Source organism: Manis javanica, chromosome 1, assembly GCF_040802235.1.
Source record: "Manis javanica isolate MJ-LG chromosome 1, MJ_LKY, whole genome shotgun sequence".
In the NCBI taxonomy this organism is placed as follows: domain Eukaryota; kingdom Metazoa; phylum Chordata; class Mammalia; order Pholidota; family Manidae; genus Manis; species Manis javanica.
The window spans coordinates 17,283,635-17,311,317 of record NC_133156.1 but is presented as its reverse complement, the minus strand read 5'-3'; the positions used below and the strand labels follow the sequence as shown (position 1 = coordinate 17,311,317).

At 33.6% G+C, this 27,683-nt stretch overlaps 1 protein-coding gene across 8 annotated transcripts in view; it reads right to left on the bottom strand.

Annotated features, from left to right (window-relative positions):
• Positions 1-27,683, bottom strand: part of PDS5B (PDS5 cohesin associated factor B) — a 184,549-nt gene that overhangs the window by 108,352 nt on the left and 48,514 nt on the right. For all 8 annotated transcript variants that reach the window (XM_037012406.2, XM_037012409.2, XM_037012427.2 and 5 more), the window contains exons 2-9: positions 22,216-22,342; positions 19,048-19,251; positions 16,299-16,385; positions 16,097-16,194; positions 15,267-15,393; positions 9,515-9,595; positions 5,051-5,191; positions 1,268-1,383 (exon numbers count right to left, since the gene is read on the bottom strand). In XM_037012406.2, coding sequence (XP_036868301.1) covers positions 1,268-1,383; positions 5,051-5,191; positions 9,515-9,595; positions 15,267-15,393; positions 16,097-16,194; positions 16,299-16,385; positions 19,048-19,251; positions 22,216-22,323 — 962 coding nt within the window. In that variant the 5' untranslated portion in view covers positions 22,324-22,342. The remainder of the gene's footprint in view (positions 1-1,267; positions 1,384-5,050; positions 5,192-9,514; positions 9,596-15,266; positions 15,394-16,096; positions 16,195-16,298; positions 16,386-19,047; positions 19,252-22,215; positions 22,343-27,683) is intronic.

Sequence of the window (27,683 nt, the reverse complement as noted above, 5' to 3'; positions counted from 1 at the left end):
CAGCTAAGTATGTACCATATAACCGTTATAAGTAAATGTAAGGCATCTTAAAAAAAAAACTCTTATCTCCTTGAAATTGGTAATAATATGTGAGTTTTATGTCATTAATATTGAGGAACAACTACAATGTAATAGAAAGGTGACATACATTTAAATTAGGATTTTTCCTCCTAAAAAGCTGTAGTCTGCATATTCCAAAACCTGACTTAAAGATATATTAAATGTCTCTATGTAAAAACTGTATTTTTGTTTTAACACAGTTAATAAAATTGGCTTTACATTAACATATTTTTAGGTTGTACAATTTAATTAAACAAAATATTTTGCCCTCCTGCCCGAGAGCTTTCCATTGTATTAAACTCAACATGACAATGGGCTAATGTTTGTTAGTTTAATGTACCTTGTTAAATATTACTACTGAGCTACATGAATGAGAATTTAGCACTTAAACAAGCACTTATAAAACTTATATCCTCACTTAATAATTAGAAAAGAACAAGACATACTGAGTTTATCATCATTGACAGTTCTGATACTGAAATGGAAAGCAAGGTAGTTAGTGATAACAATGCAAATATTTCAATATAAAGAAAACAGAAGTCTTTAAATCCTATTTAATTATTATTTGTTACAAGAACAATATGGGGGTGGGGAACCTCCTTTATCAAGGTCAAAGTAGGTTTCAGCCAAGGCACTTTAAGTGTTTTCAATGTATTACAGGTCAGAGATACCTTTAAAAATGTAATGAAATGAAACCCTCTCACAGAAAAGAGAAATACACAAACACACTAAAATTTCTCCTACCAATTTCAGAGGGTTTGTGGATCATTAAAAGCAAATAGGGAGCCCAGAAGGCGGTTAGGAGGAGGAATATACAAAATCATTTATTTATTCATTCTGTGGACACCATTATCCTTTCCTCTGAATAATCTAATTAAATATAATTTTTTGTGGAGGAGCTGTATCTCACAATGATGTATTTTCAGTCGGAATAAATCACTGCAATGTCATATTAGATTTTAATACTTTGTGGGCTATCTCTTTAAGTGTATCATCTTTTAAAAATTACTGAGGATAAAATAAGGTGAAAAGAAAAAGGGCAATTGTAAATATGGCTTAATCTCTATTAGCATTCAAAAATCTCAAAATACAAAATCCTTCAATTTTATGATTTCAGGGAACAATCTTATATGTGAATGGTGTTTTAAAATAATATAAATAGATATACATATATATTACTTCTAAACAGGAGACCAAAATCATATACCTGCCCAAGTAACATTGCCAAAGTGGTTTGTTTTGAGAAGCCAATTCTGAGTCCTTTGCCCCAAACATTTTTGCCAGTAGTTTAACAACTTGCAGGCGTTCCTCGTTATCATTGCTCTAAAACAAAACACAACCACAGCTTTAAAACCATGAGGTACATATATTCACAATTAATTTTCCCGTGATTTCCCTTATCCTCCAGTTCAACAGAAAACCTTTCATGAACTCCACCTGAAAAATTATACAAATACTCAATATACTTTTCACAAAATTAAATGTTATCTTACATGCTCTGATCAGAACAAATTACATTAATCAGTACTCCTACATGAAAATATGTAGGAAACTATCCAAAGTTTGATTATATGTTCAAGGTCCCTCCTGCAATGGAGGCTTATTTCTATTCAGAGTCAAATTCAAAAACTAACTCACATCAGACTCCTTGAAAAACTATTTGTGATTTTTAAGAACAAACACTGATAGAGACCAGGCCTACCGTAATCAGAGAATTCTGCATGACTGTATTGGTTAAGCTCTTTGCAGAAATAAACACATGCTAAAGTCTCCCAATATGAGAGCCAGTTCACTTACATATACCAGATTCATAACAGAGTTCAACAATGTGAAGCCTGCACACAGAAAAACTAAGATTTGTGCTTTATATATTAATATTGTAGGTACCCTGTGAACAAGAACTCAATTTTATTACTGATTTTGGTGCCTCCAACTAGTGACACAATGATCAGATGAATGCGCCAGCCAGAATACTAGACAAGCATAAAATCTAACAATCAGGGATATCAAAGCGGACTGACGTTCGAGGAGCTAAGGCCAGAACTGTACAACTTGTTTTTAAAAATCAGCACCTCAGCCAGTGCTGGTTCTTGGGGGTATCTCAGTAATATGACCTAACCTATCTCTATTATTTTTCTCATCATTCCTCTAAGTACTTTTCAACCCTGGCTGCACATCAGAATGTCCTACAAAGTTTAAAAAAAAAAAAAAAAGACAACACACAAAAAACCCCAAATGAGGCCGGGACTCTACTGTCAGAAATTCTGGTCAACTGATCTGGTTTAATGCCTTGACATCTGCTTGTTTAAGGCTCCACAGGTGAAGATTCTAACAGGCAGCCAGGGATGACTTAAACTTTATGCTACTGTGCAACTGTAATTCTCTGTGTTCCACAAATTTACCCAGCCCCTTCTTACCTCTATATGCCTTTGCATCTTGTTTCCTTTACTTCATTTGTATACTGTATCTTTTATGACATTTAACAATGCCTGGACTTTTATTAGATCCAGAATTTTTTCCTTGCTTTCCCTACTAGATGTCAAATCTGCTGATCATTCCTCATTTTTGTATTTTTATCCAGTATTTTTATCAGAGAAAATCAGACCAAAAAATAATTTAAAAGACTGCCTCCTGCCACATCACAATTGCTAAGTAAATGAAAAAAGGGGGCAGGGAGGCCAATGAAACAAGGGGCTCGCTTGAAAAATATACCAATACACTCCAGAATGAAACAAAAATAATTATTTGCTGGTTCTTGGGGGTACCTACCAACACACTACCAACATGAACTGTTTATTTTGTTGTTTTTTTAAGACAAAATTTTTAGAAACAAGAAATACAACACTTCAACAACTTTTCTGATGGTACACTGGGGTTCATCAAAGATTAATTATAACCAGCTTTAGTTATCCTTCCTATAATAATTTGAAAGAGAAAAGAGTATTCCCTAAATGTACAAATTAAAACTCAATTTAATGGTGTAATTTTTTTATTGACTTTATTCCCTGTGCTATACTTTTCACCCCCATGACTTGCTTAACTTTAATTGGAAGTTTGTACCTCTTTATTCTATTTCATCACTTTCCCAACTCCCTCCCCTATGGCAACTACCAGTTTGTTCTATGTATTTATGAGAATATTTCTGGTTTATTTGTTCGTTTGTTTCATTTTAGATTCTACATATTAGTGAGATCATATGGTATTTATCTTCCACAGTCTGACTTATTTCACTAATACCCTCTAGGTTCATCCTCATTCCTGCAAATGGCAGGATTTCATTCTTTTTTTGGAGCTAATATTCCACTGTGTATGCATGACATCTTCTTTATCCATTTACCTTTCAATGGTCACTTAAGTAGCTTCCACATCTTGGCTCCTATAAATAATGCTGTGATAAACATATGAGGGCACATGTCTTTTTAATTGGTGATTCTGTTTTCTTCAGGTAAATATCTAGACATGCAATTCCAGGCTAGTATCATATCCCTACTTCTAATTGTTTGAGGAACCTCCATATTGTTTTCCATAGTAGCTACACCAATTTACATTCCCAACAATGTACAGGATTTTCTTTTCTCCACATCCTCAGCAATACTTGGTATTTCTTGCCTCTTTGACAAGAGTTATTCTGACTGGTGTAGGTTGATAGCTCATTGTGGTTTTGATTTGTATTTCCCTGATTAGTGACATTGAGCATCTTCTCATGTGTCTCTTGGCCAACTGTATGTCTTCTTTGGGAAAATGTCTATTCAGATCCTTTTTTTAATCAGATTTTTTTTTTTTTTTGCTACTGCATTGTATGAGTTCTTCATATATCCTGGATATTAGCCCCTTACTGGATATAACATTTGCAAATACATCCTCCCATTCAGGCTGCTTTTTCATTTCACAGGTTTCCTTAAAAAGCAGTGCAGAAGCTTCTTAGTTTGATGTAGTAGTTTTCACTTGTTTATTTTTGCTTTTGTTTCCCTTGCCTAAGAGACGTACCCAAAAAAGAATTACTAATGTTGATGGCTCAAGAGTTACTGCCTATGCTTTCTTCTAGGAGTTTTATGCTTTCAGCTCTTACATTTAGGCCTTTAATCCATTTTGAGTTTATTTTTGTGTATGGTGTAAGACAGCCGTCCACTTTTATTCTTTTGCATGTAGCTGTCCAATTTTCCCAACACCAGTTACTGAAGAAACTGTCTTTTTCCCCAGTGTATATTCTTGCCTCCTTTGTCATCGATTAATTGACCATATAACCATGGGTTTATTTCTGGGCTCCCTATTCTGTTCCATTATCTCTACATTCATTTTTGTGCCAGCACCATACTATTTTGAATACCACAGCTTCGTAGTATAGTTTGAAATCAAGGAATGTGATACATCCAACTTTTGCTTGTCTTTCTCAAGATTGCTTTGGCTATTTAGGGTCTTCTGTAATTCACACAAACTTTAGGATTATGTGCTATAGTTCTTTGAAAAATACCTTTGGTATCTGCAAACAAAACTCAATTTATGACATACTTTAATGTCAAAGCATAGGGATATGCCATCAAAAGATTCCAGAGAACTATGTGAAAACCAAAGGAGTTTTCAACTTAGGCAAATATACTAAGCACAAAGAGAAAATACCACACACTACATGGATAACAGACACTAATCTTACAGTCCAATCAAGAGGTCTTGAGAACCACGACAAACTGTGCCTTGAAAACATAAGCTTGATGTATAGCTATGACCTCAAAAGTTAGTCACAACCTAGAATCCACTGGAAAATACTGGAATACTATAATGCAAATCATTGGATTAGGGAGCCACTACCTGTTAGGCACCATGCCAGGCACTAGAGACACACAAAGAGGAAAGCACAAACATGTAAATAAGTAACAGTAATATAACACCACAATTGTAACACTCGGTTAAAACCACTGTAAGAATTAAAAAGCCATAAATAATGCTCTTTGTTTATTTGACTGACAGACCATATTATTTTTATAATGATTACCTTTAATTTAAATTCAAGCTGGGGTAAAACTGAGAGCAGCAAATGACTATCAATATTGTAGAGCTCCAAAATTAAGTCAAAGACATGCTCTGATAAATCGCTGATAGATGTTTTCCCAAGCATCAGAACCTGATTAAAAAACTTTGAGAAAGAAAATTTATCATTAATAGAAACACCATAGATAAAATTAATTGTCTAAAACCTTAATTATTATTCAATTAAATTCATTATTATTTTATACAAATATCAAAATAGGCATATCAAAACAATTTCTTTTCTAACAGGTAGCAAACCACCGCAGGCTCATGAAAAGTTAAAACATGGAATTCACTTTGCACACAATAAAAAACAGACAATTTGTATTGAATTATCAATTAACATATCAATAAATACCCTACACACCAAATGCCTTCTCCCCATTATGATATTTGCTCCATTTTATCCTGTATTATAGTTATTTGTGTACACGACTTAGTTTCTTTACTAGATAAAACATTTTAAGAGCAAGGGGCCACATCTTGTTCACCTTACCAAGTACGGGAGATGCCAGCATCGAAGAAAGAGACTTATACCTTCATAGAAGGGGCCAATTCCATTTTTTAAATATTTAGTTTTATACTTACAACGCAAAAGAACCTCTTTCTAATCCTTTTTGTCTTCTTTTACATTCTGGTGAACAATGTGTACATATGTACAAGATTTACAGCAGTAAAATCTACTACACAAACACAAGGAAAATTCAAATTTGAATTTTTTGGATGAGCCAGCTCTAAATAGTCCCCGTACTCAGATCATTCATCATTTACTGCTGAAACTGGTAAAGATACACAGCATAATGGCTCCTTTCTCTATAAAGTCTTCCAAATATGCAAAAAATTAACACAGAGCATATGCCACATATTCTCAACACATCTTCTGTCTCCTTGAAGAAGTTAAGAATTGTTTACACTACATCAACTGCCCTGATCTCTTCTGTGACAGTTAACACACAACTTGGCTTAAATAGATTTTTTACATGCAAAGTACAAAGCCAACGACTTCACATTTCTCTTTCCTGCTTGCTTTTATTTCCTGGATTATTTTCAAATAAAGCTTTTTAGGTCTACAAACCTGTATAAATTACCTACCCATATAGGGGAGAAAAGAAATTCTTTTTTTATCGGTTTTAAAAATAAGTTTGTCCTCCTTACTATCCATTTTATATAAAATGTATTTCATAACAATAAAGATTAAAGTTATTCAGGTTGAAAATGAGGTGACTTTTTTTTTTTCACAAATTTTCTCATGTTTGAAAACAGTAAATCTACCTTTCCTTAACAAAAAACAATAATCCTTTCCAATCTAGTCACCTTGGTGATCAAATTGCCCTTCTATCACTCTAAGGAAAACTCATTTGAAAGTGAAAAAAAAAAATAATAATAATTCCCTGGTTTAAATTCTTACAAATTCCATCAAAAAAATTTAACACTTGTAATCTTCAAAAAGACAAGGATCAAGTCAGTATTCTCTACTTAATAGCGAGAGCCTAGCACAGCGCCTGATACAGAGTAGGTACTGGAGACTTACTCAGTAAATGAATGAGGTATCGTGAAACAAATAAAAGTAAAGTAACCTTTACCCTCCATGATGCTCTGCAGTTTAATAGAGGCAGATACAGATTTGATTAAAGTATTTTCTTCCAAAAAAACACTAGTCTTTCATTTATAAGTGGGTAATTTTCACACTATAAATTATTTTATTTTAACAATTGCCTCCTAATAAAAGGACTATGAGTAAGTTAAAAGTCAGTAATGAATTGTACCTTAAACAGTCAGTTTTAGTTACAAGTGTTTTCACATTAAGTAACACATTCTCTACCACTGTCCCAAGCATTATTAATCCCAAGATACAGATGCAAAAACTGAACAGAAGCAAGATTAAGGAACTTAACCAAATTTTACCTATATCAAGATGGACTCGATACAATTTTTCAGCCCAACAAAATAACTTTGTGCTATCTCTTAAAACTTGTGATTAAAAACATCTGGTGAAAAACAGTAATATTACCAAGAAGTGATCAATGTAGGAAACTTTTTGAACTGTCACTATGTACTTTTTGTTTTTAATACTGTTTTACCTTTTTAAAAAATCTATTTAATTATCCTGAGTTGTCGAGTTAGAACAAATCACATTTTAAAAAATAATCTACAACACACAGTGATTTCTTATGTCCCATATATATAACAATCATTATCTATAAAGAGCAACTTGAATACGTCTATATATTCATGAGTGAAAAAGACACAATTGAAAAACAGAAGTGGGGTTGTTGTTATCTCAGTATGCTACCTTTATTTTTGCTTGCAAGTTCTCTACTAGGAAGATAAATGAATAATGGCTTTTACAAGCCCAAAAAGGCTGAGAATGAGTTTTAACATTATATTCACTTTATCCTACTACAAGCCAATTTACAAGTTCACTGTAAAGTAATTTTACATGTAACTGTGTAAGTCTGAGATAGCAAAGTAAGACCACTTATAAGGGAATAAAGGAGAAAAAAAATCTTTTAATGACTTGTTAATAACCCTCAAGGTAAGAGACAAGAAAACAGGGAGAAATAAGAAAATAATGGACAGAGTAATGGCTATATATATATATATATATATATAATTGAAAATAAACTCAGACCATTCTCCTAATCCTGTGCTTCCTGCCCCCAGCTTCTGATAGACTTTACAGGAAAGTATGGGGTGGGGGGGTTCTATTTCCGTAGGCAAGAACTAAAACCAAGACATGAATATGAGGTGATACGGAAATGCTTTTACCTTGATTTAAAGTAATTCCTTGGTCCTTTATCTTCCCTTTAACTTTTCTTACAAATCTTTTTAAACATAAACAAATGTTGAGAAAATATATAATGAACTTAATCACCTAGCTCCAATAGATAACACCATTCTATTCTAAACTTTTTTTCTTTTATTACCCATGCAAATATTTATTTCCCCAATTGCTGCAAAGATATCATCCTGGTATAGTATTATTTTCTTATTTTTATGCCAGAGAAAGGCCTCAAAAAGAGGTAAGTGTTCCTCTAAAAAATACCTGGCTTGACAATATCAATTTAAATAAACGACCACCAGGAGGAGCTCACCTAGTATATCTAATGGGCCATGGAGAGAAGTCATTCAGAGGCACTTAAAGCAAAGGAAAAGGGAAGGGGTAATTAATCATAAAATGCTTAAGCCTGGTCTGCACACTTCAACTGCCATTAGGTCAATAAAGAAAAAAACTGAATCCACTGAATCTAACCAATTTACTCCAGCCAACAGCCAAGATGCACAAAACTCACAGAAATCAATACTCAAAGAGAATTCTCTGCCAATCTTGGAGTTATTAAGACAGATTACACTATTTAATTTTCTACTACTGAAAGTTCTCCCTCCAAAACAATTTATTTACATATTAAGTACATTTTTCCAAATCATCATGTGCTTATATTTTTAAGGCTGTAAGCCAGAAACAAAACCTGAGATTTACCAAGGCACTGTTTTATAAAGTATGCTTGTTTTCATGATGTATTTATATAGACTTAAAATTTTGTATACCACAAGTAAAATCCTCCTTCAATAAACTTCATGAAAATTAAGTAAATAAGTAATTATAAACGGTTTTCTTTCTCACTTTTCTCAAGACAGATTTACATCCTTTATGTGTTTGGAAGTGGTGAAAGTAGAAAGTAGGTGGAGAGACAAAACTGCTACACAGTTCCAGAGGCCAGCGTGAGCACTGCGCTCTAGATTTGTCCCAGCGGGCGCCATTCACATGGAATACATGGAATACATGTGAATGGGGCCATCGAGAGCTGTGCAACTCCACAGAACGGTGGAGAGAAAATAAAACTGGAAATAAGCTCCTAGTGAAACTATCAGCTAAAATACATTTCTTCTGAAAACAAAAGATGGCCTATCATAATTAAGTTGATTTGGAATGATACTGAAAGGACTCATTTCATCTGAAAGGTAGATGTAGATGGAACCTACTCCAGGTAGAGCAAGATAGGCAACTTTCACCAAATCACTGTCATTAATATTTGCCTTCAATTTTTAGATCTTGGTATTAGTTCATATCTTCTTGTATAAATCAATGTAATCTCCAAAAAGCTATAAGCAACTTTTCTGAACAATGAAAAGTTTCCTATGTTTTATCTAACATTTAACTCTACTATTAACATTAGAAATCTTACTGACCAAAATGAAAGTTGTTTTAGTTCTAGGTAATTTGAAAGAAGTAAATCAGTGAACAAATGAGATGAGCTAACCTTCCAGAAAACATTAACCAACAATAATTTTAAATAAGGAGAAAGAAAATACATTATGATTAAAACACAAAATTTTAAAGTACATACTATTTTCTGAAATTTTGCTTCTGACAGTCTTTAAAATTTTGGCTCTATCCTTCTGACAACCAATTACAAGTAAGACTTACATTGGTAATATATGGTTCAATAGCTTGAGCTGTCCTCTTCAGTAAGGCCTTTGCCAAATCATATGCTTGTTTGTTTAAATTCTGAAAAACATAAACAATATCTCTATGAAAAACAGAGTATCACCTATATCAAAAAAGCTACTCTCATTGTCAAAATGGCCATCCTGCCTAAAGCAATCTACAGATTCAGGACAATCCCTATCAAAATACCAACAGCATTCTTCAACAAACTAGAAAAAATAGTTTTAAAATTCTTATGGAACCACAAAAGACCCCAAATAGCCAAAGCAATCCTGAGAAGGAAGAATACAGCAGGGGGATCTCGCTTCACAACTTCAAGGTCTACTACAAAGCATTCTTCAACAAACTAGAAAAAATAGTTTTAAAATTCTTATGGAACCACAAAAGACCCCAAATAGCCAAAGCAATCCTGAGAAGGAAGAATACAGCAGGGGGATCTTGCTTCACAACTTCAAGGTCTACTACAAAGCCACAGTAATCAGACAATTTGGTACTGGCACAAGAACAGACCCACAGACCACAGAACAGAATTGAGGCTCCAGATATTAACCCAAACATATATGGTCAAGTAATATACGATAAAGGAGCCATGGACATACAATGGGGAAATGACAGCAGTTTCAACAGCTGGTGTTGGCAAAACTGGACAGCTACATGTAAGAGAATGAAACTAGATCACTGTCTAACCCCATACACAAAAGTAAATTAAAAATGAATCAAAGACCTGAATTTAAGTCATGAAACCATAAAACTCTTAGAAAAAAACATAGGCAAAAATCTCTTGGATATAAACATGAGCAACTTTTTCATGAACATATCTCCCCGGGCAAGGGAAACAAAAGCAAAAATGAACAAGTGGGACTATATCAAGCTGAAAGACTTCTGTACAGCAAAGGATACCACCAACAGAACAAAGAGGTACCATACAGTATGGGAGAATATATTCATAAATGACAGATCCGATACAGGGTTGACATCCAAAATATATAAGGAGCTCACGCACCTCAACAAACAAAAAGCAAATAATCCAATTAAATATTGGGCACAGGATCTGAACAAACACTTCTCCAAAGAAGAAATTCAGATGGCCAACAGGCACATGAAAAGATGCTTCACATCGCTAATCATCAGAGAAATGCAAATTAAAACCACAATGAGATATCACCTCACACCAGTAAGAATCATCACCATCCAAAAGACAAACAACAACAAATGTTGGTGAGGTTGTGGAGAAAGGGGAACCCTCCTACACTGCTGGTGGGAATGTAAATTAGTTCATCCATTGTGGAAAGCAGTACAGAGGTTCCTCAAAAAACTCAAAATAGAAATACCATTTGACCCAGGATTTCCACTCCTAGGAATTTACCCTAAGAATGCAGCAGCCCAGTTTGAAAAAGACAGATGCACCCCCTATGTTTATCGCAGCACTATTTACAATAGCCACGAAATGGAAGCAACCTAAGTGTCCATCAGTAGATGAATGGATAAAGAAGATGTGGTACATATACACAATGGAATACTATTCAGCCATAAGAAGAAAACAAATCCTACCATTTGCAACAACATGGACGCAGCTAGAGGGTATTAGGCTCGCTGAAATAAGCCAGGTGGAAAAAGACAGGTATCAAATGATTTCACTCATATGTGGAGCATAAGAACAAAGAAAAAAACTGAAGGAACAAAACAGCAGCAGACTCACAGAACCCAAGAATGGACTAACAGTTACCAAAGGGAAAGGGACTGGGGAGGATGGGTGGGAGGGGAGAGATAAGGAGGAAAAAGGGGGGGCATTACTATTAGCAGACATAATGTGGGGGGGGCACGGGGAGGGCTGTACAACACAGAGAAGACAAGTAGTGATTCTACAGTATCTTACTACACTGATAGACAGTAACTATAATGGGGTATGTGGGGGGGGACTTGGTGATGGAGGGAGTCTCGTAAACATAATGTTCCTCAGGTAATTGTAGATTAATGATACCAAAAGAAAATAAATAAATAAAAGATTAAGATGGTGGCGGGGAGGGGGGAGTTGGGGGGGAAAGGCTACTCTAGTAAGTCCATGAGAAAACTGCCCAAGACTCACATAAAATAAAAGAGAGAAAGCAAGAACTTTTCTTCTCTTAAAATTAAGTGGGCTACTAGATCATAAGATCCCTTCCCAGCAAAAAAGATTATATTCTCTTCATATCTTATTCACAGCAAATGATTAAACACAAAGGTCAATAAATACTTATTAGACAGAAGATACTTAAGTCATTCTAAATCTAGTCCGAAAGTCAGATCAGTTCTGGTGAGTACAAATGCCATCGGTTTCACTCCAGGTCCAGAAGAACCAAAACATCATTAGAAGATGAACTGGGTTATTTTTACTGTGGATAAGAATAAGGGACCCACAGGTGGAGAAGTTAAAGAGTGGGGGGCAGCTATGGGAAGGCAGATGTACTCAAGCACCTCTCAGGGCACAGGTAAGCCCAAGGATACAACAGGCAACATAACAAATAGTAAAGTGGGAAAAGAAAAAAGGTACAAGAAAAATTGTCTTAAGAAAATGTGTTTTCTAAGAGATTCTGATGATGACAGAAGGAATCAAGACCAGTGATCTAAAATGGAACCACTATTCCAGTTTAAACATATTACAGAAAACAGGAATATTGTATATATCCTCAACTTCCCAGTCAGAATATTTTTAGATTTACCTGTATTCATGCTTCTACTGCATTATTTCATTCATATCTAACTGCTATTTGGTATTTCACTATATATTACGCTACAGCTTATGTACTCACTCTACTACTCAGACATTAAATTATGTCTTGTGCACGCCTGGCTTGTGCTATAAGAAATAATTTTAGATAAATGCTATCTTTACCTTTTTTTTCAAATGGACTGTTTTGTCTTGTTCTTAGTTGTAGCTTCTCTATAAATTCTATACACTAAACCTCTGACAATTATACATATAACATATCTCAGTCTGCATCCGTCTTTTCACAATGCTTCTGGTGTCTCAGAGCACAGAGAAGTTCTAGTTTTAATGTGATCAGATTCATCAGTCTTTTCCTGTTTGGCTTGTGCTCACTGTATTTTTCTTAAGGAATTATTTTCCAAGTTGAGGCTAGGATGTTTTATATTTTCAAGTAAAATTTTAAAGATTTGGTTTTTTGATTTAGATCTTTATTCTACCTGCAATTTATTTTTATGTATGGTGTGAAATAAGAATCTAGTATTATTTTCTGTATGGACATTCAAGTGTTCTAAACCATTCATTAAATAGTCCATTATCCCCTCCAATGACCTACAGTACCCATACTCTCTAATTTCTATGTAACCATGCATCACAACTACTCTCCATTACTACCTATGTCTCTTTGTCTCTTACTGCCTGATTATAATCAAAGGGATATGGAAGCAATCCCTCAACACAAGGTAGGGTAAGTCCCCACTTTATTCTTGTTCAAAACTGTTTGGCTACTAGACATATGCTCTTCAATGTGAATTTCTGAATAAATTTGTCAAATTACATGGATACACACACATATATTCTCTTCATATCTCTCTTCATATCTCATTCACAGCATTCATGACTGCTCTAAGCTTGTTACTCTTGTGTTTTAAATCCTCAATATTTGACAAACTACTGGTCTACTGATTTACAGTCCCTGGGAAATGTGTTAAAATGGCCTACCAAATTTTGAGTTTGTTTTTCTCCTTATAATTCTTTCAGTTGATGCTTTATATATTTTGAGCTTATGTACATACAAGTTTAGATATACTCCTAAGAACTAAACCTTTTATCACTGTACAAATCCCTTGGGAAGGACTATAACATCTAATATTAATAAAAGCTACTTCAGTTTTCTTTCAGTTATTGTGTGCCTGGCGAGCCTTTTTTCCAGCCTTTTAACTTTTAACCTTTTTGTGAAAATGTTTTTGTTGTTATTTATTATTAACAATGACCAGCTAGATTATTTTCAATCCAATCTGACCATTTGTTTTAAGTAGTAAATTTTGGCCATTTACATTTATTGTATTTCTTCCTTCCACCGTGATCCTTAAAATTTTAACATAAGTACTTTGCATAAAGTTAAGTTTATCAGTAGCTCTACACCCCTGATTATCTCCAGAATCAGATCCGTCATTAACTCCAGTAAGACATTCAATCTTATATGTTATTAGTATCCAGTTGTTTAGGACTATTTTGTTAATACACATTTATCATTATAATTCTTGCTGTTACTGTTTTTATTTTATGTATGTTTTTTGTTTAGAGCATTTTGTGGTTGTTCACAGACATTTCTCATATCTCACCTTTAAATTCAATTTCCATCATGTTAAAGCACTGACCTAGTCTCTCAGGACGGATGTACTGACAGGTAAGTATTAATGTCTTAATTTCACTCAAACTGGACTGCAATTACACACACACACACATACACACACAGTTATTTTATCTTAGCACTATGGAAACAGAGTCCCATTATCTTCTGGCATCTATCCTTGTTACTGAGAAGTCAGGAATCAGCACACTCTTTATTCCTTAGTAAGGACTATGACTTTTCCCTCTGGGTGCTTTATAGATTATTTGTTTTAGAGTTCTACAATTTCTCTAGGATGTGCCTAGACTTGGATCTGCTTTTATTTATTCTACTCATGACACTATTGTTACCTAACCCACCCATAAATTCATGATTTTCATAAATTCTGGAACATCTTAAGGAAATTTCTATTGTATATCACCTCTTCTCCACTCTCTACCTGGTATACTGAAATCATTATTAAACCTATCAGACCTTTTCATTCTACCTTTCCATGTCACATATCTTTTGTTTTCTTTATCTCACTGTGTCTGTATTATTTCTTCAGAACTATCTTCCAGTTCTCTCTTAAGTACCTTTCATAATCCAGGAAAGATTTTAATTTCAATGATCGTTTCGCATTTCTACTTTTCCCTAACCTTCTTCTTTTCATATGTCTACCTATCATGTTTTTTTAACTCTTACATCTTTAATCCCTTCAGCATGTTATATTTAATCTTTTTAAGAGTATTTATTTTTATCTAATGAATGTTATCTGAATTTTTAGGTTTAATCTTGCTATTTGTAGTGTCTTTTAGCATTAAGGGACTATTTTAAGAGTTTGGAAATATTGGATTATGAGTTCATTTTTGCTGCAGCATTATTTATGTGACTGCTTTGTAACAATAAACTTAAATTGTATCTTGGTAGAAAGGTGTTAGATTTGCACAGACCTTTATACTGGTGATTCTTGTGCCCTTCTCTTTAACCTAGACCTCTTGTAAATTACAAAACAGTATTTCCAACTGCTTACTGGAGGGTTAGTCATTTCCACAGTACATCTTACATATATAGGCACACACATATACACGTTGATTAACATCACCCAAGGAAGAAACACTGTCATCAACATATCCTCTGTCTACAATTAAGATGAGATTTCCTTTTTAAATTTCACCCTTCTTCTCCATCTACATTACCACTAACACAGTCCTTTTACTTAGTGGCCTAATTGGGTGCAACATGTCCCAACATACCAAATTACATGTCATCTCAGTAGCTACTAACTCACTCCTTGAAACATAACCTATACAAACTGAGTTATTACAGTATTTTATCATGCAAACCTATTTAATTAGTGACTAATAAGTGTATTATGCATTATTAAACATTAAACACAATTAGACATTATTCCAGTTACATATATTGCTACTTACCTTATGGGCAGGTACCAGGTTTACTAAAACTGTATCTAAAAGCTCCTGAGATACAGTATCACCTTCACAGATAATAGAACTCATGAGGTCTACCATGTGCATATGAACTTTCTGATTGTGGCCATTGCTGAAATTCAAAATAGATTATTTTATGTAAAGAGTAACTGAAATGTACAGAATTTAATCAAAACAGAACAGTCATTATACTTTATAAAAAATGATACTAAATATTAATTAAATCAAATTCTATATATTCACTTAAAGCTTGTATCTCTCTCTCTCACATCTTAGAGTAATATCCAAAATACTTTTTTAAACTTTATTTCTGGATCACTTTTCTCTAATTTTAGCCAGTCTCACAATCAGGAGTAATTCAAATGTAAGTTTCAGTTTTACCTTAAACTCAGAAATCAAATTGTTTTTCTGTAGTTAATTCTAGTAGGTAACTAGTAGGTAATTTTAAAGAATATATAAAAACCTCAATTATTCACTGAGTTAAGAAGTAATACGTAGCTTAAATAAAAATATAATCTGAAAATTGATTTTACATTGGCTACATATTGCTTTATGCCATTCTTGTATTATTCCTTACATTACAAAGTTAAATTCTGTTCATTTTTAAATGAATTCTATTTAATTAATTTAAATTAATTTGATAATTTCATTTAAATTTAAATTCTATTCATTTCTAAAATCAATAAAATAACGTTGAATTAAGTTACAACTCACAGTCTTCCTATATTCATCGTAACAAATGGTTTAGCAGATTAATCTGTAAGTTAAAAATTCTTTGTATTTAAAAAGTTATATTCCTATTAAAAGAAACTTACTTTATAACTGAAAATAATGTTCTGTATAATTGGGTAAAAATTTCATTGCTATCTTCCAATTCAAAGCATATGTTATATGACTTGACCCAAGCAATGTTCTAAAAATAAGAAGTAAAAAAGGTGAAACATAAACACTTAATCAGTAAAAATAAATAGAGAAACCAATTTAAAATGTCACTTCAAGATACAATATATTGCTTACCTCAAGTAAATAAAAATACCTATTGAATTGTGGGCTCTTTGTATCCTCCAGCCCCTTCAACTGCCTTGTTATAAACATAAATATATCCTTAAAAAAAAAAAAGACAAAGTATTATTTAGATTACAACTGCTAAATGAAAATACCCACTAAACTCCTAAAGCTAATTCAGCACTCACATGTATCTATTACGATGAATAGTAAAGAATCAAAACAAAAATTGAATGTGGCTAGAACTTTTTTAAAGTGCTTTATCATATAAAAACACAAAATGCCTTATTGCCATTCATAGGAAAACAGTAAACAATTTACTATGAACTTGAAGTAGAGAAAGAAAAGCTTCATTTTACAGCAAGTTAAAAAGGTAGATCTGAAAGCTGAGTGAACTAAAATTTATGCTATTAGAACAAAAAAGGTTGCAATGACTGAGAGCTGATCAGGTTTGTGGGAGCAGCACCATACACGGTAATTACACAGCAAGCACACAGGTTAGGAAACTTAAAATTTCACAATAAAATCACCAAGTGAAAAGACAGTGGATCACAAAAGCTCAGACATGTTAACAAGACCCTTCTATTACTGCGAGCTAAGCTGTCACGCTCCCTCCCTAATCATTATGGCCTGTTGGCTCCCCACCATTTCTCAATGTATCCCAGTCTCTGGCTTTTGACTTTTTACTAATCCCCCCTTTGTACCTGGACAGAGAGACGTTCAATGTCACTTTGAGTCAAACTTTTAAGATGATGACTGAGAAGTTTGAGAAAGGTTAAAACTGCAAAAGCTACTTCTGCATAGGAAGCATGTTAATCAATCAAAAAAAAACGTTTCCCATATAAGTAAAATCAAAAACAACCACTATTTTTAAAAGGGAAGAAATATAATATTCAGATGACTGAGTAGCTTTTTAAGAAAAATACTGTCAAAAGCACATCCTTCAAAAATGGTTACTTTGATAGTAGTATTATATGAAATATGTCCTCCATGAATGAATTCTTCCTCGTTTGACTGAAAGAGAACTAAGTATCTATCTAGAGATGGAAAGACAACAGTCACTCATTTATAATCTCAGCAATCATTGACCTGAATATGAAGCTATAACAAGAGTTTTCTGATGACAACAAAATAACAATTGGAAAGGTTAGGATCAGTTTTTCTATTATCACTACTACACAGTTTTCTATTATTATTTACTACAGACAAAGAAAAATACAAACTTGATGCTAATCAAAATAGAATGGAAACTATTCCACCACATTCAGAAAACATTCTCAAAATGAATAATTTTTAAGCACTACCCCAATAAAAGGAAAAAAAAGGCCTTTAAAGTAAGACCAAGAAAACTGGACAGAAAAAATAAAGACAAAACTTTTCAGCTATGGAATAATCCAAAAAGACTCTAATCTCAGTTCTTCAATATTCTTCTCATAAACTGTCCTGTTACAAATGGAACAGATCTGTGGCTATTGTTTTGGGAGGACTTTTAGTTACCCCAAAGTCTTGAATACATCACTGATTAAGCAAAGTGAAAAATCCACAAGAGAGGTAGAAGAAATCGTGTAGCAGCACTCTTAAGTTTAGACTTCCCTCTTCATGGGAATGCCAACAATTAGCGAGGAACAGCCACAGCCCACAGTCAACCAAATACAATCAGTATTTAAACCAATTAAGTAGCCCAAATTAGAGGTTCACAATTAGATATCAAGATATACACCTGGGTACACACAATCAGCTATGTTACCTACTTTAAGTCTCCGATCATTCTCAAATCTTAAAATTCAATTCCACTTTTAAATGACAAATATTGCCCCTAAATTCCCCCTCAGAGACTCTTTTAGCCCATCAAAACAAAAAACAAGCATGCCCAAAACAATCTGGATATTCCATATTGGAATTTTGGCCAACTTGATCAAAAGAGCAGGTTCACTCCGATTATTAGAAGCAACTCCATGGTAAGAACCACGCTGGGGTTGTTTTTCATCACTGTAAACCAGTTCCTGATGCATAATTAACATCAGTATTTGTTAAAATGAAATAAACCTAAACGCCTGACATCTTTTCCATACGGAGTATTAATGATCTTCCTATGGACTAATTCTCTACCCCACAGTTTCCAGTTATCTTAATGTTAGTTTTCTCATTTTCTGCCTTATTAAATTCTCTTTTTGCATAGTTCTAATAATTTTATGCTTTCTCCACAAGCTGGATTAATTCATGCTACTTCCCTTCTTTTTCTCATCTTTTGAAAGATTTTCCATTCATTTGGTTTTACTTACAACTACTGTGACCAGTACTAGGTATCTTTTCTATCTTTCCATTAAAATTTTGCTCACTATTTTCTTCAAGACAATTCACACTACACTTCCATTAAATGAAATAAGATTTATAGATTACAATCAGGTTTACACTACATACTATCTTTTAAACAACAAACATGGTCTTCAATACTGATTTTCAAAAGGGGAAAGGACGTGACCCCAAGTGATAATGAATCAGAGCTAATGATGACATAATATAGAAAGTACAGGATCTATACTATACTCATCTACTTCTTATCCTGTAGATCAGAAATTGTTTTACAAAAGTTAGAAGTAAAGAGGCATGGCAGTAAGTTCTAAAGAAAACAGAAGTAGTAAAGATTGCTGCAGCCAATGTCAAAGAAATGCAAAGAAATAATCTAAATAATTCCCATTTTAGTTAGAAAGATAAGTGAAAATGCCAGTCAATTTTGGCAGTTGTTCAAATCAGTACTTGCCTTTAGTTTATCAGGGGATGTGTAAGGAGCTTCAGGAGCATAAATCCTGAAAATATCAGCAAGGCAGCAGGCTACCAGTAAGCGAACATCTTTATCAGGATGCTTGAGGAAAAAATCTGAAGCAAGATGTAAAGCTAGGTTTAAATAAAGCTCCTTTTCTTCTTCAGAGTCCTGGTCCATATCCATGAAAGTTTTCACAACCATCTACACAAAAACGGAATAATCAAATAATGAAATCCTCCATGTAAAAACAGTCATCTGAAATAAAAGCCATATTAATTACAAAAGTTAACTTCCAATAAACAGATTTTCCCCTGATAGTGTCTAAATGAAAGAAAAAGATCACTCGAATAGCAAAGGGCAACAAACTTTTCTTTAAAAGACTAAAATACATTTCATTTACCCTTCATGCCTGTTAACCAGATTTTTAAAGCTTAAAACTAGACTTACAGAGTGTTTCTGGTCACTTTTACAACCGGGCTAGAAGAAGCATGTCCTTAAATTAGCATCCCCTTTTATAATATTTCTAATCTTTTATTAGGAGAAAAAGGATACTATAAAGAAAAACCTAGAATGACAACTGAAAAATTGTGGCCATGTGAGCCATAAACCACTCCAGGTATGTTGACTTGTGTATTCAGCTAAAAAAATAATGTATTTAAGAAAAGATGGTGAGGACGCATCCATAGATGTTAGGAAAGTACCATGAAGGATCTACCATACCATACCAACCAATGAAGTACTTTCTGCGTCATAGTAAAAGAGAGTATGATATTGATGATTCATTAGTAGGATTCAATGGCATGTACTGAGCGTGCAGAAGGAAGCTACAGGAAACGTTTCCTTTTTCAAAAACATAAAAGAAGTGGGATGGAAACAAGAATGGTGAAGAATGGTATAGTTTGAATTCTGTAAAGAACTTATTCTCACTTGAGTATTAGTAGTCACAATGAACCCTCAGCCTGTACTATTCCTACTTGAATGAGACCAAACAAAATTGCCTAACTTGACAGAACATTTAAATACAACTCTAATGGAAAGGTGAGCATCTGGCATCCACTAGGTGGTGCTGCAAATACTGAGTAATCAACCATTAGAGCCGCCAACAAGAATCAAGGCCTATGGCTTGATCCTTGAGATAAGGCAAGGATTTCCACTCTGCTGCAGAACTAGACTTTGAGTAATAAATTCTCCAATGTCTTAATGAATATTGAAGAGTAACTATGAGGAGCAGACCCTCATTTCTATTTTTCCAGATGCCAGAACCAACAGGACACTAATCCTCCCAGTCTGGCACTACCTTTAAAGGGTACAATGTCTAGAGTTACTCTCCAAACTTTTTAATTTTATTACTTTTAAGACATATGCTTTGATGGCTAGGTGTATTTATGAAAAGAAATGAAGATAAAGAAAGCTACATACAAGGAACTGTTATTTTCTCTACAAGCTCTTTGCGAAAGACTGACAGATTAAGTATATTTTGAATAAAATGTTGTAAGAACTTTAGAAATATATAAACAATGACACCTCACAGATCAACAAGTTATAATTTATAAAATACACACCTGTACTTACATATATCAAAAATTACTATCACACATTAAATCCTTTTTGTTTCTCTAAGAAAGTTGATAAAAATAATGGGAAGTATAAATTAGGAAAGTAAATGAAAAAAAAAAAAAGTACATTAACCAGATTACTGCTCAACATAAATGCCCACAAAATAATGAAAGCATACTACAAACATGTTATTAGCACTGTGAAAATCATTTCACCAAGACTAACAACAAAGTTTACTCAGATGCTAGATAATGGGAACTCCTCAAAACTCTCTTTAACTCACTAATCAGTGAGTTATAAAACTCACTAATAACTCATATATGAGTCCTCTAAATTGAAGATGTCTGAGAAAATAACAGTTCTAGAAGACACTAAGTGCTAATCACGTTATAAGTGGTCTGTGTTTAACTTTAGTTTCTTAGCAAACACTAGGGATGTTTAACTATTACTACCGAAACACAAAAAAACCTGAGGAAATATATTTCTCTAAAACTTCAACAGGTCAAGAGAAAGCAAATACACAGAAAATGGAAAATGTCATCTCAGAAAGGGTTTGTAGCTTGACTATTCTTAATAATATATATGCAAAATCTCAACTAGATAAAATATCCACACATTGGTGAATTAATCTGCTCAAAGATGTCTTTTCCCTCTAATAATAAACATCCGATACCTGATTTTCTAATACTTTGTGCATAAGAGGACAATACTAAGACTTCATGTGAAATTTATAATAGTATTAGGATCCTTTTTCTCTAATAAAATAAACCATGATGCAGCAATAGCTATAAAATAGTACTTTGCTTTAAGGCTCCTGGGTCTTCAATGATTAATTAAGGGAAGTTTTCTGGTCTTGAAATACAGGTAAATAATAATATATCAAGCAACATAGATGTCTAGGTATATACAACCTGGAAGGGAAAAAATGCTCACATGTAAAGAGTATCGGAATTAACTAGCTGGTAAAATCAACCTAACAGTCTCCTTGGCCACTCTGTTCCATCAGCCATTTTAATTACTACAGGGACCATCACTGCCCTGAAGGGAAAGGGGAAATTTTATTCAAACACACCTATAAGGAGACTCTAGCCACACAATGACTGCCTTACCTATGGAAGCTCACCAGCAATCTTAATTGACTGCCACATGTCATAAGCAGAGAAGCTAAAAGTAAAAGCTCTTTAACCTACTCTCAAAATAATTTACAACAAAGTAAAACACAGTCTAAGTACTCAGTACAAAGACTTAAAACTTCCTTTCTCAGATTAAAATAGTTGTTTTAATAATAAATGAGCAACAGGAGAAAGGAGACAACATTCTACAGACAAAAATGATGAGCAGTGTGGATCTGTTCTTTATCCCCAAGTACAGGAGCCCTACAAACCTGAGATTCCTTCTTCCGGGTGCTCTCCCACTGACAACAGCTAAGAAAACCCCATAGTTCTTTCCCTACTCCATTCTCATACTTTTCCTGCCACTTTCTCATGGGATTTGCTTTTTTAAGTTGCCCTAACAAGATATAATCCTATGTGATTTCGACAGGTGACCCCCACACACACACAAACTCCAAAACAGATATCCAAAAAAACATAACCCATTTTTACTCACCTTTAACCGTCTCACCATCTCTTCTTTAGATATTTTATCTGAGATTTCCTTGACACCAGGAGGGTAAGTAATTTTTCCATCATTGGTCCTTGTCTTTGAATGAGCCATGATGAAAATATTTTTACCCCTAGAACAAGAAAATTATTAGATACAACTGAAAAATAAGTATAAATAACATTCATTCATAATGAACATGAAAAGTAACCTGCCACCCAAATAACTTTTAACTTTCTAATTTATAGTAATTACTTACTTAATTAATGAAAATCACTTTAGTAAACATACCTCAATTTTTTTTGTATTTTGTTTTTAGTTTCATTTCAAATAGTCGCAAGCAAGGTTATTTGCACTAACCCTCCAACTACAGAAACTAAATAATAATACAAAAAATATCCAAAATAAGCATATTATTTTTAAAAGCACCACAAATTATTCAGGCCAAAATATGAGAGAATACAGGATTCACTGCCAGAGACTTGAACACAAGACTCACACCAAGAGACAGAAAATAAATAAGGAAACAAAGGTACTCAACAATACATTAGATCAGATGGACTTTACAGATATCTACAAACACCCAAAAGAAGCAGGATACACATTCTTCTCAAGTGTACATGGTACATTCTCCACAATAAATCACACACAAGGCCACAAAAAGAAACTCAATAAATTTAAAAAGATTGAAATTGTATCAAGCAACTTCTCAGACCACAACAGTATGAAACTACAAGTAAATGACACAAAGAAAACAAAAAAGCCCACAAACACATGGAGGTTAAACAATATGCTTCTAAATAATCAATGGATCAATGACCAAATTAAAACAGAAATCAAGCAATACATGGAGATAAATGAAAACAAAAATACTTGAAAGCAAAAAAACTTGTGGGCTAATGAAAAGGTCATTCTAAGAGGGAAGTACATGGCAATACAGGCATACCTCAAGATCAACCCCAAATAGACAGTCTAAACTCATAATAAACTAGAAAAGGAACAAATGAAACCCAAAGTTAGTAGAAGGAGGGACCTAATAAAGATTAGAGCAGAAATAAATAATACAAAGAATAAAACAAAAAAAATTAATCAAACTAAGAGCTGGTTCTTTGAGAAAATAAACAAAATAGATAAAACCCTAGCTAGAGTCTTTACCAAGAAAAAGAGAGACAAAATAAACACAATCAGAAATGAAGAAGGAATAGTCACAATGGATACCACAGAAATAAAAAGAATTATTAGAGAACACTATGAAAAATCATATGCCAATAAAGTGGACAACCTAGAAGAAATGGACAAATTCCTAGAAAAATACAAACCTCCCCAGATTGACCCAGGAAGAAACAGAAAATCTGAACAAACCAATCACCAGCAATGAAATTGAATTGGTAATGAAAAAACTCCAAAACACTAAAAGCCAGGTCCAGATGGCTTCACAGCTGAATTCTACCAAACATTTAAAGAGGAGCTAATACCCATCCTTCTTAAAGTATCCCAAAAAGTAGAAAAGGAGGCAATATTAACAAACTCATTGTATGAGGCCACCTCAAAATCAGGCAAAGACACTACAAAAAAAAAAAGAAAATTAAAGACCAATATCCCTGATGAACACAGACGCAAAAATCCTCAACAAACCAAATTCAAAAATACATCAAAAGAATCACTCATCATGACCAAATGGGATTTATTCCAGGGATGAAAGGATGGTACAATATTTGTAAATCAAGCAATATCATATATCACATCAACAAAAAGGACAAAAACCACATGGTCATCTCAACCGATGCCAACAAAACATTTCACAAAATTCAATCTCCATTCATGATAAAAACTCTCAAGAAAATGGACACAGAGGGTACATACCTCAACATAATAAATGCTATATATGACAAGCCCACAGCTATTATACTTAATGGTGAAAAGCTGAAAGCTTTTCCTCTAAGATCAGGAACAAGATAAGGATGCCCATGCTCACCACTTTTATTCAACATACTACTGGAAGTCCTAGTCATGGCAATCAGACGACACAAAGATATAAAAGGCATCCAAATTGGAAGGAAGTAGTTAAATTGCCACTATTTGCAGATGACATGATATTATATATAGAAAACCCTAAAGAACTCCACCAAAAAACTATTAGAACTAATAACTGGATTCAGGAAAGTTGTGGGATACAAAAATACACAGAAATCTGTTATGCTCCTATATACTAACAACAAAGTAGCAGAAAGAGAAATAGGGAAACAATTCCATTTAAAATTGTATCAAAAGGAATAAAATACCTAGGAATAAACCTAACCAAGGAGGTGAAATGACCTGTACTCTGAAAACTACAAGACACTTATGAGAGAAATTAAAGACGACACAAGTAAATGGAAATCTATCCTATGCGCATGGACAGGAAGAATTAATACTGTCAGAATGACCATCTTGCCCAAAACAATTTACAGATTCTATGTAACCCTTATCAAAATTCCAAAAACATTATTCAATGACCTAGAACAAATAATTCTAAAATTCATATGAAACCACAAAAGACCCCAAATAGCCAGAGCAATCCTGAGAAAGAAGAACAAAGCTGGGGGGTTATGCTCCCTGACTTCAAGCTATACCACAAAGCCACAGAAATCAAAACAATATGGTACTGGCACAAGAAGAGACCCACAGATCAATGGAACAGAATAAAGAGCCCAGATATAAATCCACACATATATTGTCCATCAATAGACAATAAAGGAGCCATGAATATACAATGAGGAAAAGACAGCCTCTTCAATAATTGGTGCTGGGAGCACTGAACAGCTACATACAAGAGAATGAAACTGGATTACTGCCTAACTCCATACACAAAAGTAAACTAAATAGATCAAACACCTGAATGTAAGACATGAAACCATAAAACTCTTAGAAGAAAACATAGGCAAAAATCTCTTGAAAATAAGTACGAGCAATTTTTTCCTGGACCTATCTCCTCAGGCAAGGGAAACAAAATAAAAAATGAACAAATGGGTCTACATCAAACTAAGAAGCTTCTGTACAACAAAGGATACCATCGGCAGAACAAAAACAGTATGGGAGAATATATTTGTGAACGACTCATGTGCTAAGGGGTTAAGGTCTAAAATATATAATAGCTCATGCACCTCAACACCAAAATAAACCTGATTTTAAAAATGGGCAGAGGACCTAACAGACATTTCTTCACAAAGAAAAAATACAGATGGCCAAGAGGCACATGGAAAGATGTTCCACATCACTAACCATTAGGGAAATGGTAAGCAAAATCACAATGAGAAATCACCTCACGATCAGAATGGGTGCCGAAAGACAAGATAACAAGTTTTGGGGAGGACGTGGAGAAATGGGAACCCTCCTACACTGTTGGTGGGAAGGTCAACTGGTACAGTCACTGTGGAAAACAGTACGGAGATTCTTCAAAAAACTAAAAATAGAAATACCATTCCACCCAGTAATTCCACTATTAGGAATTTACCCAAAGAAAACAAAATCTCTGATTCAAAAAGATATATGCATCCCTATGCTTATTGCTGAACTATTTACAACACCCAAGACATGGGAGCAACCAAAGTATCCATTAATGGATATAGACGTGGTACATATACACAATGGATTATTATTCAGCCATTAACAAAAAAGAAATCCTGCCATTTGCAACAACATGGATGGATTTAGAGTGTATTATACTCAGTAAAATAAGCCAGGTGGAGAAAGACAAATACCATATGATTTCACTTTGTGGAATATAAATACAAAGCAAAACAGAAGGAATAAAACAGCAGTACTCACAGACACTGAAAAGTGACTGGTGGTTACCATGGGGGAGGAGCTGGGGTAGGTGGGTGGAGAATTTGAAGGGGATAAAGAGGCACAAAAATTCTCAATCATAATGTAGGCTGGTCACAGGGACAGTAATACAGAATGGAGAATACAGTCAATGATTCTGTTAACATCTTCCTATGTTAACAGATAGTAGCTGTACTAGTGGAGGGAGGATTTAATAATATATGATCAGGTTAAACAACTAAGACAGATTTTAAAACTTCAATAAAAGAGAGCTTACCAAAAGAAAAATTTGAAAAAAATATGGATATGAAATATTAAAAGTAAAAGGATGGGAAAATATACCAGATAAACACTAAAGAGAAGAAAGCACTTGAGCTAAATATAAATTTTAAAACATACGTTATAAAGTAGGCCCCAGGATCCACTCCTTGGTATTTATTCAACAGAACACATACATGTGTGTACCACAGGACATACATAAAAATGTTTGCAGCAATTCCATTCATAGTACTCAACACAGAAAAGACAAATGTCTATCAGCAACAGAATGAATAGATATACTGAGAATATTCATATAATGGAGTACAACACAGTTATGACAGTGATTAAACTACTGATTCACACAATATGGAATAACACTACAAAATTATGTGAAAGAAACCAAATGTAAAATACTACACACAGTATATGACTGCATTACTGAGAGTAAAAAAAAAAAAAAAAAAAAGGAACCCCATCTAAGGTTGAAAGTTACAACAGTGAATACCTTTGGTGGGAGATGTAACTAAAAAGGAGGTAAAAGGGGATTTCTTAGATACAGGCAATGTCCTACTTCTTTAACTGGACACTGGTCACACAATTGTTTTCACCTTGTGTAAAGTTAGACACTTAAAATTTTTACATTTCTGAATTATACTTGAATCACAAAAAATAAAGTCTTCAAAATTTAAAAATTTTCAAGTATTTCCTAATAATCAATGAACCAAAACAAAACAAGCATAGACTCAACAAAATAAAAAAAATGACAGAATAATCTTACAAAGTTCTGATATAACATTTGAAAATTTAGATAAAATGGAAAAAACCTGTACCTTACCAAAGCTGACTCAAGAAAAATAACTATTAAAGAAACTAAATCAATAATCAATATATCTTTCCACAAGACAAACAGCAAGTCTAGATGGCTTTACTAGTGAGTTCTGCCAAAATATTGATGAGGAAATAATTCAAATGTTACATTAATAGGTCTGAGGCCTAGGAAACACAGGAATCCTTTCCAATTAATTTTATGCTACTAACTAGCATAAATAACCATGACAGCAAAATTAAATGAGAAAAAGAGAAAGGAAAAAATATTACAGACCAATCTTGTTCACATAGATACAAAATTCCTAATCAAATTATTAGGAAACCAAACGTAGCAACACACACAAAAAATGGGTTTAATCCTAGGAATGCAAGGTTGAATTCATGTGATAATCTCAAGTGCAGAAAGTTTTGATAACACTCAACACCAGTTCAAGACTTTTAAAAAAAGCTTAACAAATTAAGAATTAGATGAGTTTCCTTTATCTGAGGATGGTAAGGTGGTACAACACCACAGCAGGATAAATCATACTTACTAATGATCCACTGCAAGATTTTTACTTGTGATCAGGACATACACAAAC